Source organism: Chinchilla lanigera, unplaced genomic scaffold, assembly GCF_000276665.1.
Source record: "Chinchilla lanigera isolate Chin_1 unplaced genomic scaffold, ChiLan1.0 scaffold00059, whole genome shotgun sequence".
Taxonomy (NCBI): domain Eukaryota; kingdom Metazoa; phylum Chordata; class Mammalia; order Rodentia; family Chinchillidae; genus Chinchilla; species Chinchilla lanigera.
In genome coordinates, this window is record NW_004955460.1 from 4644109 (window position 1) to 4661618 (window position 17510).

At 44.6% G+C, this 17510-nt stretch overlaps 1 protein-coding gene across 4 annotated transcripts in view; it reads left to right on the forward strand.

Annotated features, from left to right (window-relative positions):
• Window positions 1–17510, forward strand: part of Vps41 (vacuolar protein sorting 41 homolog (S. cerevisiae)) — a 193285-nt gene that overhangs the window by 88239 nt on the left and 87536 nt on the right. For all 4 annotated transcript variants that reach the window (XR_001236534.1, XR_001236535.1, XM_013521234.1 and 1 more), the window contains exons 8-10: window positions 6139–6258; window positions 7570–7716; window positions 12484–12550. Coding sequence is in view for 2 of the 4 variants with exons in the window: in XM_013521234.1 (XP_013376688.1) it covers window positions 6139–6258; window positions 7570–7716; window positions 12484–12550 (334 nt within the window). In the remaining 2 variants the exon portion in view is untranslated. The remainder of the gene's footprint in view (window positions 1–6138; window positions 6259–7569; window positions 7717–12483; window positions 12551–17510) is intronic.

Here is a 17510-nt window from a genome sequence, read left to right on the forward strand (position 1 = left end):
TAAATGTCAGTGAAATAGAGGCAGATAGCTTTGTGGTAGTTAAATTAGTGTAGAGTGTTGGTAAAAAAAAAAAAAAAAAAGTAGTTTATCTTTTCTTAAATCACCGAAGCAGAACTTCCCTGGGCCTTCCTGCCAGAAAATGTGTTTCTGCTAGAAATTCCCATAGATTAGGATTAAAAAGCAAACCGAGAGAGATCCTTTGGCTCTTTCTCTCCTGTGTGAAGCTCTGCGTCCTGTGGACTGAATGTTATAAATCAGATCCTGCATCGCAGTGCTGCTGTAATTATGAGCTGACGTTCGAGGTTTAACACTACACAAGGATTGAGAGAATGGATTTAGGAATAAAGAATCAAAGTAGAGGAAAGGCAGAAATAAATGCTGTAGTGGGCCAGTGAGGTGATGCAGAGGTGAGAAACAGACGAGGTGCTGAGAGCCAGAAGCAAGCTCAGGGCAAGCTGAGAGCCTCTTGCAAGATGCAAGTCATCCGGGCAGATCAGCTGCGTGGTAGTTTGTGTCGCTGCAGTGAAGTGACGTAGACTGAATAGGGATGGTGCACAAACCTGTAATCCCAGCACGCTAGGAGACTAAGGCAGGGGAATACAAGTTTGAGCCCAGCCTGAGTAACTCCGCAAGACCCTGTCTCAAACTGAAAAAGAGGGCTAGGGCTGTAGCTCAGTGCAGAGGCCCTGGATTCCATTCCTTTCAAGTAAACAAGAGAGGGAGAAAGAGAAAGAGACTAGGGGAAGATTAACCTGGAAAGTACTTTTCAAACTTTTGACAAGCTATGCACCAGTTGACAAATTGTGTATAATTTGACAAGTTACATGCAAATTTTATTCTCTGACCTTGAACACAGTATAATCCACCAGTATTGTAAATTGGACAATAAAGACGTGTTACTTATATGAGTTAGTGCCAGGGTTTTTTCCTTTAAAATTTTGAGATTAGGGTGGATTCTAGTGTGTTCAAAACAGTTTAGGGACGTTAGTAGCTAAAGAGGAGCCTGGTAACTGCAGGGTTTGGGTCGTTACTAGTTCTGCCTGTAGCGAACTCACGGAGTGTATTGACAGAGAAGGAAAGAAGAAAGAGACCTAGGAAAGCCTACTTGTGTTGGATGTTTATTACGCCTTCTCTGCCGAGCAAACGTATAAGATACGGTCCTCTTCCCCAGCACTGCAGTCTTTTGGGGAACATCGAGGTAGCAACACATCAATCTCAGGGAATAAGATAAATCCAATAACAGTTGTTCTGTGATGGAATCTGTGTGACCGTAAGGCACAAATAGAACCAAGAAATTCTTGGGAAATTACTTCAGTTGTAAGAGTTCTCCTCAATAATGATCTTCCCTGATATATATCAGTCCAGTTATTTAGCACATAATTTATTTTTTAGTCACAAAACATAAAGGTAAAGTAATTGAAACTCCTGGAAAGACATCCAAAAATCACATGAATCACATTTAAAATTGTAGTGTCAATTAAATGTTTTCATTTCTAGAAGTTAGTATTTAATTCCTTTAGCACACATGAATTGAACAAAATGCAGTTGCTTGTCTGTGCTGTACAAGAGGTGATCAAAATATATAGTGAATTTAAATATTTTTAAAAATTTATTATGGTAAGAGACATAGTGCTACTCCCTCCCCTCAAAATACTCCCCTTTCCTTCAACACACTTATCCTGTAGCTCTCGCTACTTTCTGAAACAGTTCTGGAAGTCCTCTTTCATTTGTACAAGTTGCAATTTGTAAAAAAATAATGATGAAAGCTGGTGCTGAGTGCCATCCATTGGAAAGACAGTCTGGTAAAAAAATGACAGTGTGTCATCATGCACCTTATGCACCAGATCTGGCACTGTGTGCCCTCTGGCTTTTCCCAAGTCAAAATGACCATGAAAAGTAGAAATTTTAAATCAGTTCAGGACATTGAGGCAGCCATGACAGCACAACTAAAGACACTCAGGAAAGAGCACTTCCAGAACTGCTTCAGAAAGTCACAAGGATGATGGGATAAGTGTGATTGAGGCACAGCAGAGTGATTTGAGGAGGATTCACAGCTATTTGTCCTTTACGTAGTAATTGTATTTTAAAATTTTCACCCTATTTTTTAAAAATATTTTTTAAAACTGTCACTGAAGGAGAAGTTTCTTGGCTCCTTCAACTCCTCGTCGGATGTCAGAGTAGAGTTCACAGGATTTGTTGGAATCAGCCCTGAGATGTACTCAATTTAGAATCCTCTCCTTTTCTTCCTGCATTCTGCTGGAAGTTTTCCTTGGAGCTTGGGCAGGGGAAGGAGGCTGGACCCAACTTCCTGTCATACCTGGAGGCCCACCAACCACACCTATAGTCTCCCAATGAGTACGTGGTTTCTCTGGGAAGTGTAACAAAATTTTAATCACAGTTTTTGAAAGAAGGTAATGCATTATTTCAAAAGGAGCTATGGCTTTTGTAAATTCTAATACATGTTCATTATGCCTCCGACATCTTCAAGTTCCAGTACATTTTTGATACTGTTTATTTTTCAGCCCTTTCTCTAAATTAACCTGATTGTAAAAATAAGAGAGCAGATATTTTTCTGTCTTAGTGAATGAATGTTATAAAAAATGACATGTTCAGTGCAGAATAATTCTGAAATAGAAATTATCCATAGATAATCTCCTGTCCTTATTTCTAGAATTACGGTTACTTTGCAATTTATCTTTAATATTTTGGCATATTTATATAGGGATACACATATTTTAAGGGGCATCATATGTAATATTGATTTGTAATCTTTTTTGGTTAACATGTTCTTTTATGTTAACGTACATATATACACATGCAAATATATGTACATGTTAATATGCAGAAATACACGCATACTCTTGGTATGCCTGGCTCTACCGCACAGTGCCCACGCATTCCCCGTTGTTAGTCCACTCCTCGCTGCTGTGTGTCGTTTTGCAGACTTCCTTACTCTTCTGATCATTCCTTAGTGTCACTTTCTAGGTGTGGATTCCTAGGATCCTTTCTAAAGTTTCAGGCCCACAGTGCTAAAGGAGACTCCAGAAAGCTGCCGCCCAGAAGTTCGGGGGCACCTCTCCCCCTGCGCACCCCGTGCCTGCACCCCAGGCCTGGCGGTGTCATTTTGACTCATCTTTGTCTGTTCTTTCTTTTCTATTTTCTTCACCTGTCAGTTCTAGGAGGATTGCTGCACCATTTGGGCTGTTAATTTTGTAACATGTTTTACTACTTGGCAAGGCAGATCCAGCCCCCCTGCCCCTAAATTACAGTGGTACCTCAGTGCACGAACGCTTTTGTTTCGGGACAGTTTGGTTTGCAAACAGAAGCATTTGGCAAAATTTTGTTTTTATTTGTGAACTCTGCATCAGGTCATGAACACCGCCGCAGCCGTCTTTCCCACATGAACACAAATGTGGCCGCCATCTCTAGAATTGTGGAAAGAATGAAATACATGAACCAGTGTACCACTGTACTTAATTTTTTTAAAATGTCCTGGTATTCTCATTTTTCCCAGATGATATTGATGATGATGATGATGACGATTGAACCCAGGGCCTTCACACTGAGTTACATCCCCAGCCCTTTTTATTTTTTATTTCAAGACCTGGTCGTGCTAAGTTCCCCAGGCTGGGCTTGAACTGGTGAACCTCCTACATCAGCCTCCCAGAGTGGTGAGAACACAGCACTGCACCACCATGCTCAGGTCCAAATGAATCTGTTCCTTTTGGAAATTCTAGAAATAATCTCTTTGGAATTTTCTTTAGCCTTGCATTAAAATCACAGGTAATCTTAGTGTAGTTGGAGCTCTTCGTGGAGAGCGTTGGCTCTTGTTGCCCAGGAACACAGCTCGATTTCCTTAGCGCTCCCCCTGCCTACCTCCCTGCAGTGTTTCTGTTTCGTGCCATGCGGCCTGTGCACGCGCATGTGTTTTTGTTTATCATTAACCTTCAGATCTATGGTCTTCGCCTTGTTTACAACCTTGTTTCGCAGCGCGGATGTTCTGGTTGAGCAGTCTCTGGCTGTATATAGTCTGATTTCCTCCTTCGCAAAGGACTGAACACTTTTTACCTTGTTTTGCTTGCCCTTTGTTATGAATACCTGATTCTTATTATCACCTGAGAATGAGAAGAAGGCTTAGATCTTAACTTTGAAAGTTCTTTCCTGGCTTTTGGAGTATCTTACTCCCGTGGAGTCGGGAGTGGGCGATTTCTCCCCTGGATAATTCTGATCAAATACTGCACCTCTGCACGGGTGCCCCCTCTGGCTAGTGCGCCTGCTTTCCCTCCCAGCGGTCCTCGCCAAGTGGCAGCCGGAGTGCTGGCACCGTCACCTGCGCCCGCCTGCGCTTGGCGCTCCAGCTGGGCTTCCTGCCATCACTGTCCTCGCGGCGGGCCTGTCGCACTGGTCACACTGAGCCAGGCACACGCCGTGGTGTCCTGGCACCTCTGTGGCTCGCTGCTGCCCAGCTGGCTTTGGCAGGGCATGAGCTAACTCACAGTCCTCACTGGGGTCTTGTTTTTAGCACATTTTATAGAATATTTAGTTTCAAATGAGAGGTATTTCATTTTCTCAGCACAGAGGCAGCTGGTCATTTCTCAGTGCACGTTGGGGAAGAGGAGGAGTTGGACGTCTTGCTCCTCTGCGCTTACGTCCCGGCGAGCCAGCCGGCGGGCCCTCCTGACAGGCGGCCCCTGCGTGCTTCTGTGCCCTGCCCCCCTTACAGTCACCTCCACCAGACCCTGCTGTAGGTGGGCGACAGCTGCTTTGATCTGGGCATTTGCCCAGGTTTAAAATAATTGTTCTGAGGTGCCTCTTCCTGATTATGATTTGCTCTGTAGGAAGAACTAAATATATTCTCCAACTTTTTCCTCCTGTCCTACATTTGAAGCCCGTCTTGTGACAAAGTAGGGAACACACTGATCTTCCGTCTGCTTGGGGTGGCCACAATGGTCTTCCTGGCTCTGGTTTCTGTGGGATGGCCGGGAGGGACTGGCTCCAACAGGAGCATCCAAGGGTGGTCAACGTGGCTTACTTGTAAATTTAGTTTTTAGGTGTTTGTTTTTGTTGTTTTATTATCTTTTGGTGGGAGTTTTGTGTGTGTGTGTGTGTTCCTGCCTCTTCAGATTCATTGGGACCTAAATATTGAAACAGATAGATAGGAAATAGAAATAAACTGTGAATTTTCTCTGCTTTTTTTTGTGTACCCCCCTGCCTTAATTTAGATTGAGGAGAGGATATAAAATATAGTAAAATAAACTAAAATTGCCTCCAATGGTAGAAATTTTTAAAATTCTCTTCTGGTGCCACACACCTGTAAACCCAGCACATGAGAGGCTGAGGCAGCAGGATCACCAAGTTTGAGACCAGTGTGGGCTACGTAGTTCAAGGCCAGCCTGACCTGCATAGCGAGACCCTATCTCAAAGAGAAAAAAAAAAAATGGAATCTGTCATCAGCATTCGCTTATAAAGGATAAACATTTTTCAGAATTACATGTCTTGAATTATGTAACATATGAATGTCTTTTCTTAAATATTTCATTGTATCCATAACAATACATAAATTTCTAGAACTGTATTCTCTGCACTATTAGAAGAATTTGACCAGATGTGTTTTATATTAAAGTTTTTCTGTTGGGTTTTGAGTTGTAGAGTCTTTAAATAAAAACATGAACTGCTAGGAACGAATTTCTGTTACTCTGTGACATGAATTACTGCTTTGTCAAATCATTTTTCTTGGATTAAATGAAAAATATAGACTGTTTCTAACTACTGTGGCTTAACTCCTAACTGATATCTTCATTTCAGTGAAAAACTTAGGAGGCTTTGATTTCCCAATTTACAAAATAAATTAGTTCCTAGGCAGTCATTTGAAGAACTCTGTGATAGAATTTTGGATGAACCCCTGACTCTTGGTGTATTGGTGCCATCTAGTGGCTCAACTGTGTCATAACGTCAGTGCTCAAATCCCTGCCATGTCCTGAGCAGAATAAGATATGCCAGGAATTCTTTCCAAACTATAGATCATCCATTCTAAATCTACATTAAAAGTGTTGAGTGACTCATGGTAAAAATAGTAAACAGGATCTCTCATGCATGGTTCCTTTTCTGAAAGTCTGTATTCCTGTTCTTTGTCCCCAGCTGCTGCTGTTCGAGCGGTCCTGGATGAACAGGTGGAAGTCTTCTGTCCTGCATGAAGGGGAAGGGAACATCCGCAGCGTGAAGTGGAGGGGCCATCTGATCGCCTGGGCCAATAATATGGTAAACCCCATTCTCTGTCTTCCAGACACTCGATTGGTCCCAGAAGAGTAGGTAAGATTCAGAGGGCGCTGAAGAAGGGAGAAGGTGCCGCACTGGCGGGCGTTGGTACCGTACTTGGGCGGTTAAAGAAATCAGATTCCTTTGGCTCTCAGAAGGTAGTAATCCCCAGCAGAGTCTGGACTCCATTGTAGAATAGGAAACGCGGGGCATGGAGAGCAGCCAAGAGAATGAGCACCTGTCTTAGTAGTTGAAGGGCTGCATTGAGAATGAGGTTTGAAGGCCAAGGGCTGGTAACAGCTGATGTGAAGTAAGTGCAGAATGTTGCAGATTTGTCTTTACTCCCAGCATCATCCTAGGCAGAAGTCTAAGCCTGCCTTAAGAAAGCAGATCACAAATTTCAGAACCACACTTAATTAAGGTGTACGCTATAAAAATCAGGGCCAGTTCATATCTGTCATGTCTTTGGAAAATTTCAAGTTATGATTTAGTAAATCAACTTTTTTTTTCCATATTAAGATGGAACCAGGACCTTTGTACTGAGCTATATCCCCAGACCTTTCTTTCTTTTTTTTTTTTGGTTTTTCTCCGGTACCGGGAACCGAACTCACGACCTTGCGCTTGCCAGGCAGGCGCTTTGCCGCTGAGCTAAATCCCCAGCCCCTTCCCAGACCTTTCTAGTTTGTAGTTTGATACAGGGTCTCACTAAGTGCCCAGGCTGGGATAGAAGTTATGATTCTCCTGCCTCAGCCTCCCAGAGTGCTGGGATTACAGGCTTGAACTACCATGCCCAACTTCATTCATTTTTAAATGATAGAAATCTCAGAACCCATTCTCTTTCACAGTAAAGGTAAACTAACCTGTGGTTTCGTGGTCCAGTTTTAGTGAGCAGCTTGCTTGATGTTTCCCTTTGAGAACTTAAACATGTCAGGTGCAGTTTTCTTTATATAGGTGGTTTCTCAGGATCAAAACCTTTCCAAAACAAAAGCCTCATTTTTGTGGCGCAGCGGTACAATTAGAAATGTTACTTGTCTGTCGTTTTGGAAATGTAGTTGTTGATACCCATACATGTCACATTTGTGTCGGATTTGAGTCACCAGGCCAGCTACTGACAAAACATCCTTTGTCCACAAAGAAGTTCAGAGATTTTCCTGTAGTTTGGATTCCCATGGGATTGTGGGCACCGGAGTATTCTCCTTCACATAGCTCTTAGCTGTGCCCCATAAATGCTGCCAGTGTTTCGCAGTGGTGCGTTAATAAATTTTCCTTTACTTCTGCCTAATAGAGAATGCTTAGTGCTGTGTTGCTCTCCAGGGTGTGAAGATTTTTGATATCACCTTGAAGCAAAGAATCACCAATGTGCCCCGGGATGACGTAAGCCTCCGCCCAGATATGTATCCCTGCAGCCTCTGCTGGAAGGACAGTGTAACCCTGATTATTGGCTGGGGGACTTCCATCAAGGTGGGTTTGCTTGTCTTTATAGTAACTGCGTGTTTGAGATCCACTGACAGAGGCCTAACGGAATAGCAGGTCTCAGATGGCTTCTGCGACCCCAGATATTTTCACCTGTTCTTCTGATGCAATAACTATTTAATGCTCAGATTATTATCTGTGTCTAAGTTTTAAGATACTGTACATTCTTTCTTTTCTGTACCATGCAGTGCAACCTAGACTTTTCCATGCTCAGAATGGTGCTGCCTTTTTTGATCTTTTTTTAATTTCCCACAGCCTGGCGGTAAGGCCACGGCTATTTACGGAACGTGCGGGTAGCTTTGCTGGTTAGCCAGGTTTTTGCTTTGTTGTTCTAGCTCCCTTAGCTTTGACCTTTAGCTTCTTCATTTGAGTTATTGATGGTGGAGAGAGAACGTTAAAACTAAATCACTCTGCCTGGTTGATAATTTTGACGGAATAGAAGCCCGGACTTATTATCAATAATAAGATCTGGGAATATTTTCTGGCATGTAATGATCTGACCCTGTGTGCCTGGGTAAATGAAATTTAGCTGTTCTATAAAAGGGGCCAGAGCTCAATCGCATTTGTCTCCCACATACCAGAGTTTTTGTCAGACTAGATACTTCAGAGCCCAGACTTATGCGTTTGCCTTTAGAAATACATTATTTAATTTAAACAAGCTAAAGATGAACTGAGTTTTAAGTGGTATGAGAAGGTGTCCCAGCGATCATCTCGTGGAAGACTCAGGCTTTGGAAGCAGGCAGGCCTGGGGTCTGTTGCCACTTCCCTTCCACTAGTGTCGCCCCCTCTCAGCCTTACTGTCCTCATCTGCAACATGGTAGTCCAGTAACACTCAAATCGCAAGATCAGGGAGGAGAGAATGAGGGAAGTGCTGTAAAGCGCTTAGTGTAGAGTCTGACATACTGTAACTGCTTAATGTTGGCTGCCTTTTATACAGAAAATCCTAGAAATGTCATAAAAGAGATACACCTTTTTAAAATTCACTCTTCTCTTGAAAGGGAAGGCGTAAGATTTACTAATGCTGTGATTGTTATTACCAAAACAATCAGTGTTGCTCTCGAGATAAGGGCCTTCTGGCCTTCATGCTGGTATTACAGATTTTCTTTTCTCTTTTTTAGATTGAATATGAAGGGATTGTTTTTATATGTTTTGTCAACATACCTGACCCAAATTTAGGGTAATAAAAAGAAAAATGTAGCCAGGCATGGTGGCGCACACCTGTAATCCCAGCACTCAGGAAGCTGAAGCAAGAGGATCATTTCGAGTTCGAGGCCAGCCTGGGGTACAAAGTGAGCTCAAGGCCAGCCTGAACTGCATAGCGAGACCCTGTCTCAAAAAGACAAAAAAAAAGAAAATGAAAATAAATGTGTCCAATAGTCCAGTATAAAGAAAGTGCCCTCCTGTCTCCCCATTTCATGTGTGGGGGTGGGGAAGGTAGCGCTAAGGAGCAGATCCTGTCGGGGCTCAGGAGCCTTTGTGAAGTCTTTGTTTTTTTGTTGTTGTTTGTTTTTCTCTTTTTGAGACAGGGTCTCGCTATGCAGTTCACGCTGGTCTAGAACTCACTTTATAACCCAGGCTGGCCTCGAACTTGCAACAATCCTCCTGCTTCAGCCTCCCGGGTGCTGGGGTTACAGGGGTGCGCCACCATGCCCAGCTCATGCTTCCTGAAGTCTTTGGTTTTTAATGTGAATACGCTGGGACACCAGCCAACAGTTTGGAACTGTGGAGTTAGGTAACGACCTGCCGTATAGTATATGAGATGGATCACACCAGTTGCTGTGTGGGCCTAAACAAGAAAGGGACAGTAAAGAAGGGAGACGGGGCAGGAGGCCCCTGTGGTCACTGTGTAGAATAGTGTTTCCTCAGGTCAGAGCAGCGGCCTGATGAGACGCTTGATTCCGGGTGTGTGTGGAGAGCAGACCCTGTAGTATCTTCAATGATGGATGTGAGATGTAAGGAGCAGAGGAAAGTCAGCAGCCAGCTGAGGAACTGGAAGATGAGGCTCGCCCGGGCCCATGTGGGACCGGCCCGGCGGGGCGCAGTCAGAGGGAGAAGCAGGCGCTGCTTGGGGACGTGTTCGGCCAAGCTGCCTATCGTCCGCCTTGCAGAGAAGCGGAGGAGACGGTGGATGAGGCAGATGAGTGCTCGGGGCAAGAGCCTGCCTGTGCGTGCGAAAGGTCATTGATCTGCTCTCGTGTGGGACATGAGCTTAAGGTCGCATCTACCTTCTCACCTCCTGTCTGAAGGAGACAGGCGCTGGAGCGAGCGCTAAGCCCGCAGAACTGATGAAAGCGTGAGCGGAACCATGGCCGGCTGCCGGTGGTGCTGTGTCCTGTCTTCGTGGAGGTCGTTGCGTGGCCTTGGGTGCTGTCAGCTCCCGCCTTCCCTTCTCCAGCTTAGAGTGGTCATGGTGACTCACGGTGCTGAGGGCTGGAAGAGGCCCCTTAGTCCCGGGGTTCGGTCAGCGCCCCGAGATCTCTCCGTTTCTCTCTCCTACCTGCCAGGTCTCCCCACCTGTGGTTCTGCCCCTGGATTCTGTCCTGAGCAGTGCGGCTAGAATTGTCTCTCTGGGGTGCGGAGCAGATGTCACTGTCCTGTGTAAACCACTCAGGGCGTGCTCCTTACCCGTAGGGCAACGGATCTTAACACGGCTGCCAGGGTTCTGTGTGACGCAGCCTCACGCTGCCCCCTGCTGCCCCCTGCTCTCTGTTTCTGTCTGCTGGACCTTCCAGTTGAAGGCCCCAGGCTGTCGAGTTGTCCTGTGTACCCGTCCTCTCGTATGTCACGTCGTCCAGGAAGTCTTCAGTACGTGCCTCTGCCTCTTCACCCTGCATTGATAAAGTGCTTTATTTGTCTGTCTCCCCGCTGCGTTATAATCTTAAGAAAATAACCTGCACTCAGGACTTGTGCTTGGCAGTTGCTCAGAAAGTGCTAGCTAACGCTCAGGAGATTGCCTTCTAGCTGTGCTTCCACCCCTGTGGAACTACGCGTGCTCTGTCCGTGTGGGAGACAGCTGTTCTTCTGGCGTTGTGGAGCGCAGCGTGCCTGTCACGTGGTCTCCTAGTTTCCCTAGAAAGTGTGGGTAACAGTGTGGATATTTCCTCAAAAGGAGGAAAACCGATGGTCAAAAAGGAGATCTGTCAAGTAAATCACAGTATATTCCTTTAATTAAAAGCTATAGAAGAATACTTAAATAATGTACTAAATTATTTATAGTAAGTTGTTAGGTAAATATAAGTAGCTTCCACAGAGAAGTTTGTTAGTGGTGTTTTCCTTGTGCCAGAGTAATAACTAATATTTGCTTTCCTCTTTGGGTTTTTATTTTAGAATTTTCTGGAGCATAGCCACAGGAGGGTCAGTTATAAATGATCGCCATTTAGAAGGAAAAGGCAAAACCCTGATACTTACGGAAGTTGTGTAAGATTAATATTTGACTTCTGGGTCCATCTTACCTGGATGGCTGAATTTACATAAATTCTGTGTGTTTGTTATTACAAAATGGAGTATTTTCCTTCAGAAACCACAGCACAGAAGGTAGAAGGTATCCACAGTGTCCTCCACAAGCACTGCGAGCGCACGTGTGTGCGGTGTGTCTGTGTGTGTGCGAGGGGTGGAGGGAGACAGAAGGAGATGGAGAAATCGGCCTGGCTTGCGCTGCAGACCGAGATGTGTGCACATTTCTACCCAAACCGCATGCCTGAAACTTAGAATAAAGGTTGGCCCCGTGTTTCTGTAAATGGCTGCAGTAGTGTGTTAGACAAACGGGCCCTGTCGTGTTGTCACCGCTACGGCTTCCCATCCCTCCTCTGTACCTTTCCTTCTTCCCTTAAAAATATGTGGAAGATGCCCTACTCAGAACGGGCTGTGGTCCTGATTCTGTAATACATTGATCATGATACATGAAATGACAAGAGCACATGCCTCTCTGGAAAGTCTCCTCAGCAACAGAGAAATGGGTAACTAATGCGTAATCAGAACGCTCAGATGTCATGTAAACACAGGTCACATTGCCATGGGGTGTTTGGTTACATCTTCCCAGCACAGCCCTGTCTGGATGGTGAAGAAATATACACATGATCCCTGGATAATGGGGATGCATTGCTAGATGTTCCCTGTGGGCGGTGTCATCATGGTGTGCCGCTCACAGTGTCGCTGAGCAGTAGAATCTGGGGAGCCCGCCCTAGTACATATGTTCTGTGACTAACTGCAGGGTCCTATTGTAGCACATGACTACAGTCCTCAAATAGAGCTTCAGAGACCAGGTTATTAGAATACATTAAAACAATCTTAAAGTTTCCTTTCTTTGCCCTTGAATAAGACTGTCTCTGTCTCTGCCTATCTGTCTCTCTCTTTCTCTCTCGTTGTCTGTCTTGAGATTGAACCCAGGGCCTTTGCACTGAGCCACATCGTCAGCCTATTTTGACTTTCATTTTGAGTTGGTGAGTTGCCTGGGCTGGGCTCAAACTTGGAATCCTCCCACCTCAGCCTCTCACAGGGCTGAGATTACAGGTGTGCACCACCATGCCCAGTTCTTGAGTATGACTTTATTGAAGAATAATGTTGGAAAATGAGTAGAAGTAATGGTTGCTATATATCATTCAAATTAATTTCTATCATTAAAGTCACATCGTAGATTGTATGCATTCCATCATCAGGGATACATGGTTAACTTAACAGAAGTATCATGTGTTGAATCACCTGCTGTGAAGAATTTCCCACCAGCTGAGTAGAATAACCTGTGGATTTATTTTCCAGATATGCTCGGTGAAGGAACGGCACGCCAGTGAAATGCGAGATCTGCCAAGTCGCTATGTTGAGATAGGTATGGCTCCTTCACCTGTCTTCTCTGAGTGTAAAGCTGCAAAAGAGCCTGCTTTGATTGCTTGGAAATCTAAGGCCATGTTCTTCCCCAGGGCTTATTCCTTAGTATGTACATTAAGTACACCCAGGAGCTTTTATGTTCTGGAATTTTATTTGGAAACCCTTTTGAAAAAACCATATTTTTAAATTTCACATGAGAGTCTTACAGTTGGCTTTGAAGTTGGATAACCATGGGCCAGGGCTCTGGACACATTTCTGCATGCTTCAGTAATCTCATCAGTCATATGTGGGGAAGAAACCCTGTTTCCCAGGGGAGTCGCAAGAGGTGGTGGAGTTAATTCACGCACACACCTTACACTTTCTGAGTCTTCATTTGCACCTTGGCTGGTCTAGCCAGGCTGCCCTGGTCTTTGATCTGGACCCCTGTGGCAGCTTCAGAGCTGGTTTATCTCCTCCCTGTATGCATAACTCCCACTGCAGTGGAAATGCAGATCAGATCATGTCGTCATCCTCCTGCACCTTCCCATTCTTAGGATGAAGCAGGGATGTGGTTCTTGGCGTAGAGCACAGGGTCAGCACCTCCTGTGCCTGTCTCCTTGGTCTAGGCTCCTCCGTCCTCTCTGTCTAGAATGGTTTCTTCTTTTTGCTTCCCTGATGCTTAGACTTAGCTCAAATGCTCCTTTCCTGGGAACACCCACTTGACCCAAACTAGGCCATGTCCCACATGGGCTTGTTTAACGCTGCGCCACCGTTGGAAGGGCAGCGGCAGCCATCGCGTGATTGCTGGCTGTGTTCCTGTGGCTTTGCCAGACTACTGCTGCATGGTTGCAATCACACGCTGCTGCTGTTTCTGCACACTTTGTGTCTCGTGGACCTGGCCCAGTGCTTGGCACACAGTAGGTGCTGAGTAATGCCATGTTGATGAACTAGCGCCTGAGAAGCAGCTGCTCAGGAGAAGTGTGGCAAGGACAATATGCCCTCGCTTTTCTAACTCAGCCTGCAAAAGTTATTCTGAGTGGGAAAAAAGTTTTAGCATATTATAGGTCAGCTATAAAGTTCATTTGCCCATTTGGATGGTGAGCGGGAAATAAATATTTGATGGGTTATTATAGCCAGGCAACACTGAAATAAATTCATTTGGTTTGCATTACCTATATGTCAAAAATTCGATTTAATTTTTGTTTTTTAAACTTTACAGAAGGGTAAATATGTGGTTCCAGATTATGGACAAAACAGGCATATGTACAGTGTACTGAGAAAAGCTGAGGAATACAACGGTAGAGAAGACTGATAATTAGAAAAGGAATATTGTTTCACTGTCCTCCTCTTTTTTCCTGCCCTTCCTTCCTTATCAGGGGAAAAAAAAATCACTGAACGTCTCAGCACATCATGTCCTGTGAAATGATATTTGAATTTTTTAATATAAACATGTAAAACTAATTGTCAGAGAAGTATAAAAGTGCAGCAGTTGTCACCTTCTCGTCTTGGTGGGTTTTTATTGCTCACATATGCAATATAAGCCTCGCGCTGTGTGTGTTAACCACGTGAACTCGCTTCACTCTCACAGCAGTTCGGGGAGGTACAGCTTTTCAGTCTGTTGATGAAGACACTGGGGATCGGGGAGGTAAACAACTCATCCAAGGTCCTGCTACTGAGGGTAGAAGCTAACTTCTGTGGGTAGAAGGGTCCTGCTACTGTGGGTACCTACTGTGGGTAGAAGCTAACGCTGCAGAAGCACCAGAAAGGTGCCAAGAAGCCCGGGCTGTTTGCTGAATGAATGTTCAATCATGACAAGGTAGCCTAACCTCCTGAGCTGTACTTTCCCCATGTGTTAGATGGAGTGGAGACAAGGGTGCTCCCTTCCAGGATGGTGTGAGAGCCAGACCTGACAAGGTCACAGGCCTAAGGTCATACTTGCCACTAGTAGTTGCTCACTAAATTATGGCAGTGATTATCACCTGCACACTGCCGTCTGTACTCCGGCTGCTAAGAGTTGTCTCCATGGTGGCTGTATTAGCTCAGAGCCATGAGATCATATTACTGAAATGTAGTTCACTTGTACTATAGTTTATGTGAAGTAGACCGTGTGTAGGTCCTCACAGTATCACCATAGTAACGTTTTACTACTATGCTTAGTAGGTAAGTACCCTTTTTTTTCCCCTTGTGAGAGCAAACTTTAAGAATATAAACCATTTCCACAGCAGGAGGCAAAGTGGTTTGGATAAGAGTTCTTGAGTAGGAAAGGGGAAATATAAGGAAGTCTGGATTACAATTCGCTATAGTGCTGAACAGTGCAAGCCACTGTTTTTTAGCAAATGAGATTAAAGAAAGATCTGTGGGTGCACCTTCCTTAGAAGCCAAATGTTTATATCTCTTCCTTGTAAGTCAGAATTTCTAAAACAACATCAAAGTTATTCCTACTAAGAGGATACTGATACTGTAAATGAAAAATAGTAGTGGTAGTGAAGACTAAGTGCACCGGCCAGTTAGCCGCCCACAGAGATTCTCTGCACAGAGGATTTTCCAGTATGTTTTTTTTCTTCCAGATTACATTCTTAAAAGTAGACCATGGTCCATGCCTGTTATATTCATGTTAACCTCGCTTGGATCTCTTGTACCCTCACAAGGCTTTCTAATCTCTGGGCCTTTTCACCAGTCTGGTCTCTATGGAATGGTATTGGAGACGGAATGGTAGCTGGAGAGCTGATCTGCGGTTGATAAATGAAGCCAGTGTTTGTGTCATTTTCTGAGTGTCTGCTGCCAGTGGCTGATGGCTTCCATGCAAGGAATTAATGGTTGACCTCTTTCCTTGATTTCATGTGGAAATTTGTTTGGAAAATAATTGAAGTAAACAACTACATGAGAATCTGTATAGATGACAGAGAAACCAGGAAGGAGAAGGTGGAGGAAAGGTCATTTAAAAAAATTAACACATACTAATCATACAGATGAGTGGGTTTCATTGTGACATTTTCATACACACACATATATAGCGTACTGTATTGGTAGGGTTCTCTAGAGGAAGTTTGTTGTTTATACAAGAGGATTTATTAGGTAAGCTTCAGGAGCAGAGGCGAGAGTCCATGATGGCCGTCTGCATGCTGGAGAGCCGGAGGATCCAGTACTGCTTGGTCCGAGCAGCTGGAAGATACAGTACAAGGGAGATCAAGGTTGCAGCACCAGTCTGTGACAGGAGGCCTGGAAGCTCCCTGGAGAAGCCCTGGAGAAGCCCTGGAGAGTCCATGTTGAAAGGTTGAAGAAACCAAACTTTGATTTCACAGTTGATGGCATTGGCAAAAATCACACCTGCTCAAGCAGAGTGGAGCTTTGCAAATGCAGGCCGACTTCCTCCTCTTTTCTTCCCATGCTGGCCGCAAGGATATCGATGGCACTACCCAGGGAAGGGCCTCCTCCCTCGGTGTGCTGCCTAGCTGCTGGCTGTGTGTGGGAACACCCAGAGTCACAGCTAGAAGCCTGCTTGACTGATCAGCTCAGCCTCTCCTATTCCAGCCAAATTGACAACCAGGATTAACAGTTACACATAGGTTACTCATACCCATCCCCCCATGACCCTCCCTTGCCTTCCTCCCCTTCTCCCAGCCCCTTTCCTCTTCTCTAACAGTTCCCTTTGTTTTCATGTTGCTTTTTTTGTTTTGTTTCCAGTTTAATTCAGTAGTGTCGGTATCTTTAATTGGTTGTGCAATATTATCTTAGAATTTAGCCAAGTATTGTGTTTTGAGATTGCAGCACAGTGACCTGGAAATTGCAGATATGTTTTTGTATGGTGCAAGAGAGCTGTGAGATCATTTTTCCTTAGGTTGAAGCATCTCTCTCCATCCACCTGTTACCACTGTGACTTTGACGTGCAGGTTACAACAGGGGGGTAGTTCTTCTCTGTGCGGGAGTAACATGGTTTCACTCTTGGTCCAAGTCTCAGTAGAGATTATGACAGCTGCTGCTGTACTCAAGGGGGGTCTGTGAGATCTAGTGTTGTGTGATTTTCTCTTCTCTTGTTCTGTTCTGCATTGAGTTTACCCCAGTGTTGTATTATAAAAAATTTTTAAATACAGAAAAGTAATTTACAGTGAATACCTTAAAACCTCCTAGGTTCTTCAATGAAAATTTTCTTGCATTTGCATTTTTACATGATCATCTTTCTTTCCTCTTGCAAGGGATGAAAAAACTCTGCCACACAGTGCTGGAGCTGCGCATGTTGCTGGCATGGGATGCATAGACTTTCTGTGTAATAAGTAACACTGAAAAATGTGAAGCACTTGAAGTGTCAGATGTATTTTGTTCCATGAGGCATAGTGTTAAATGCATTACAAGCAGAATGACATTAATCTTTACAGTATTCTGTAGGCTAGGGGCTGTTATCCCCATTGTATCAGAGAAGCAGCTTCTGTTTGGAGGGCCAGGTCACCTGCTCAAGATTATTACAAAAGCAGAAAGGCAGTGTTTGAACTCAGGTCTGACTAGTTTCAGAGCTGCTGCTCATAACCATGGGGCTAAAGAGTGTTTCCCCAGCATTTCTGCTGTCTAGCTCTGGCTCTAGCTCATACCCACCGTTACTGGGGTTTGGGGTTCGGGGTTCATGAATCTCCTCCTAGAGGTGGTTTCTAGATGCTATCTGTCCTGACAAAGAACTGGTCAAGACAAGCACAAAGGATAGGTTTTATATTCTTTAAAAGTAGGAAAAGAAACATGCACGGCAGAGCAAGTTTGGGCCAACCAGAGGTATTAAAAGTACTCCCTAGGGGTGAGAGCATTACACACACTGTTCTTATAAGCAGCAGTTGTCGTCGTCACTGTTTGTGTCTCAATTCACAACTTCTGGGACCTCAGTTTTCTCGCTTTCCGCTGGTGCTTGTTTTATATCAGTTCCCATTTTTGCATACATCGTGCGGTCTCTTGGTGATGTCTGTGTACAGACGCAGACACTCCAGGTCAGGGTCGGTGTC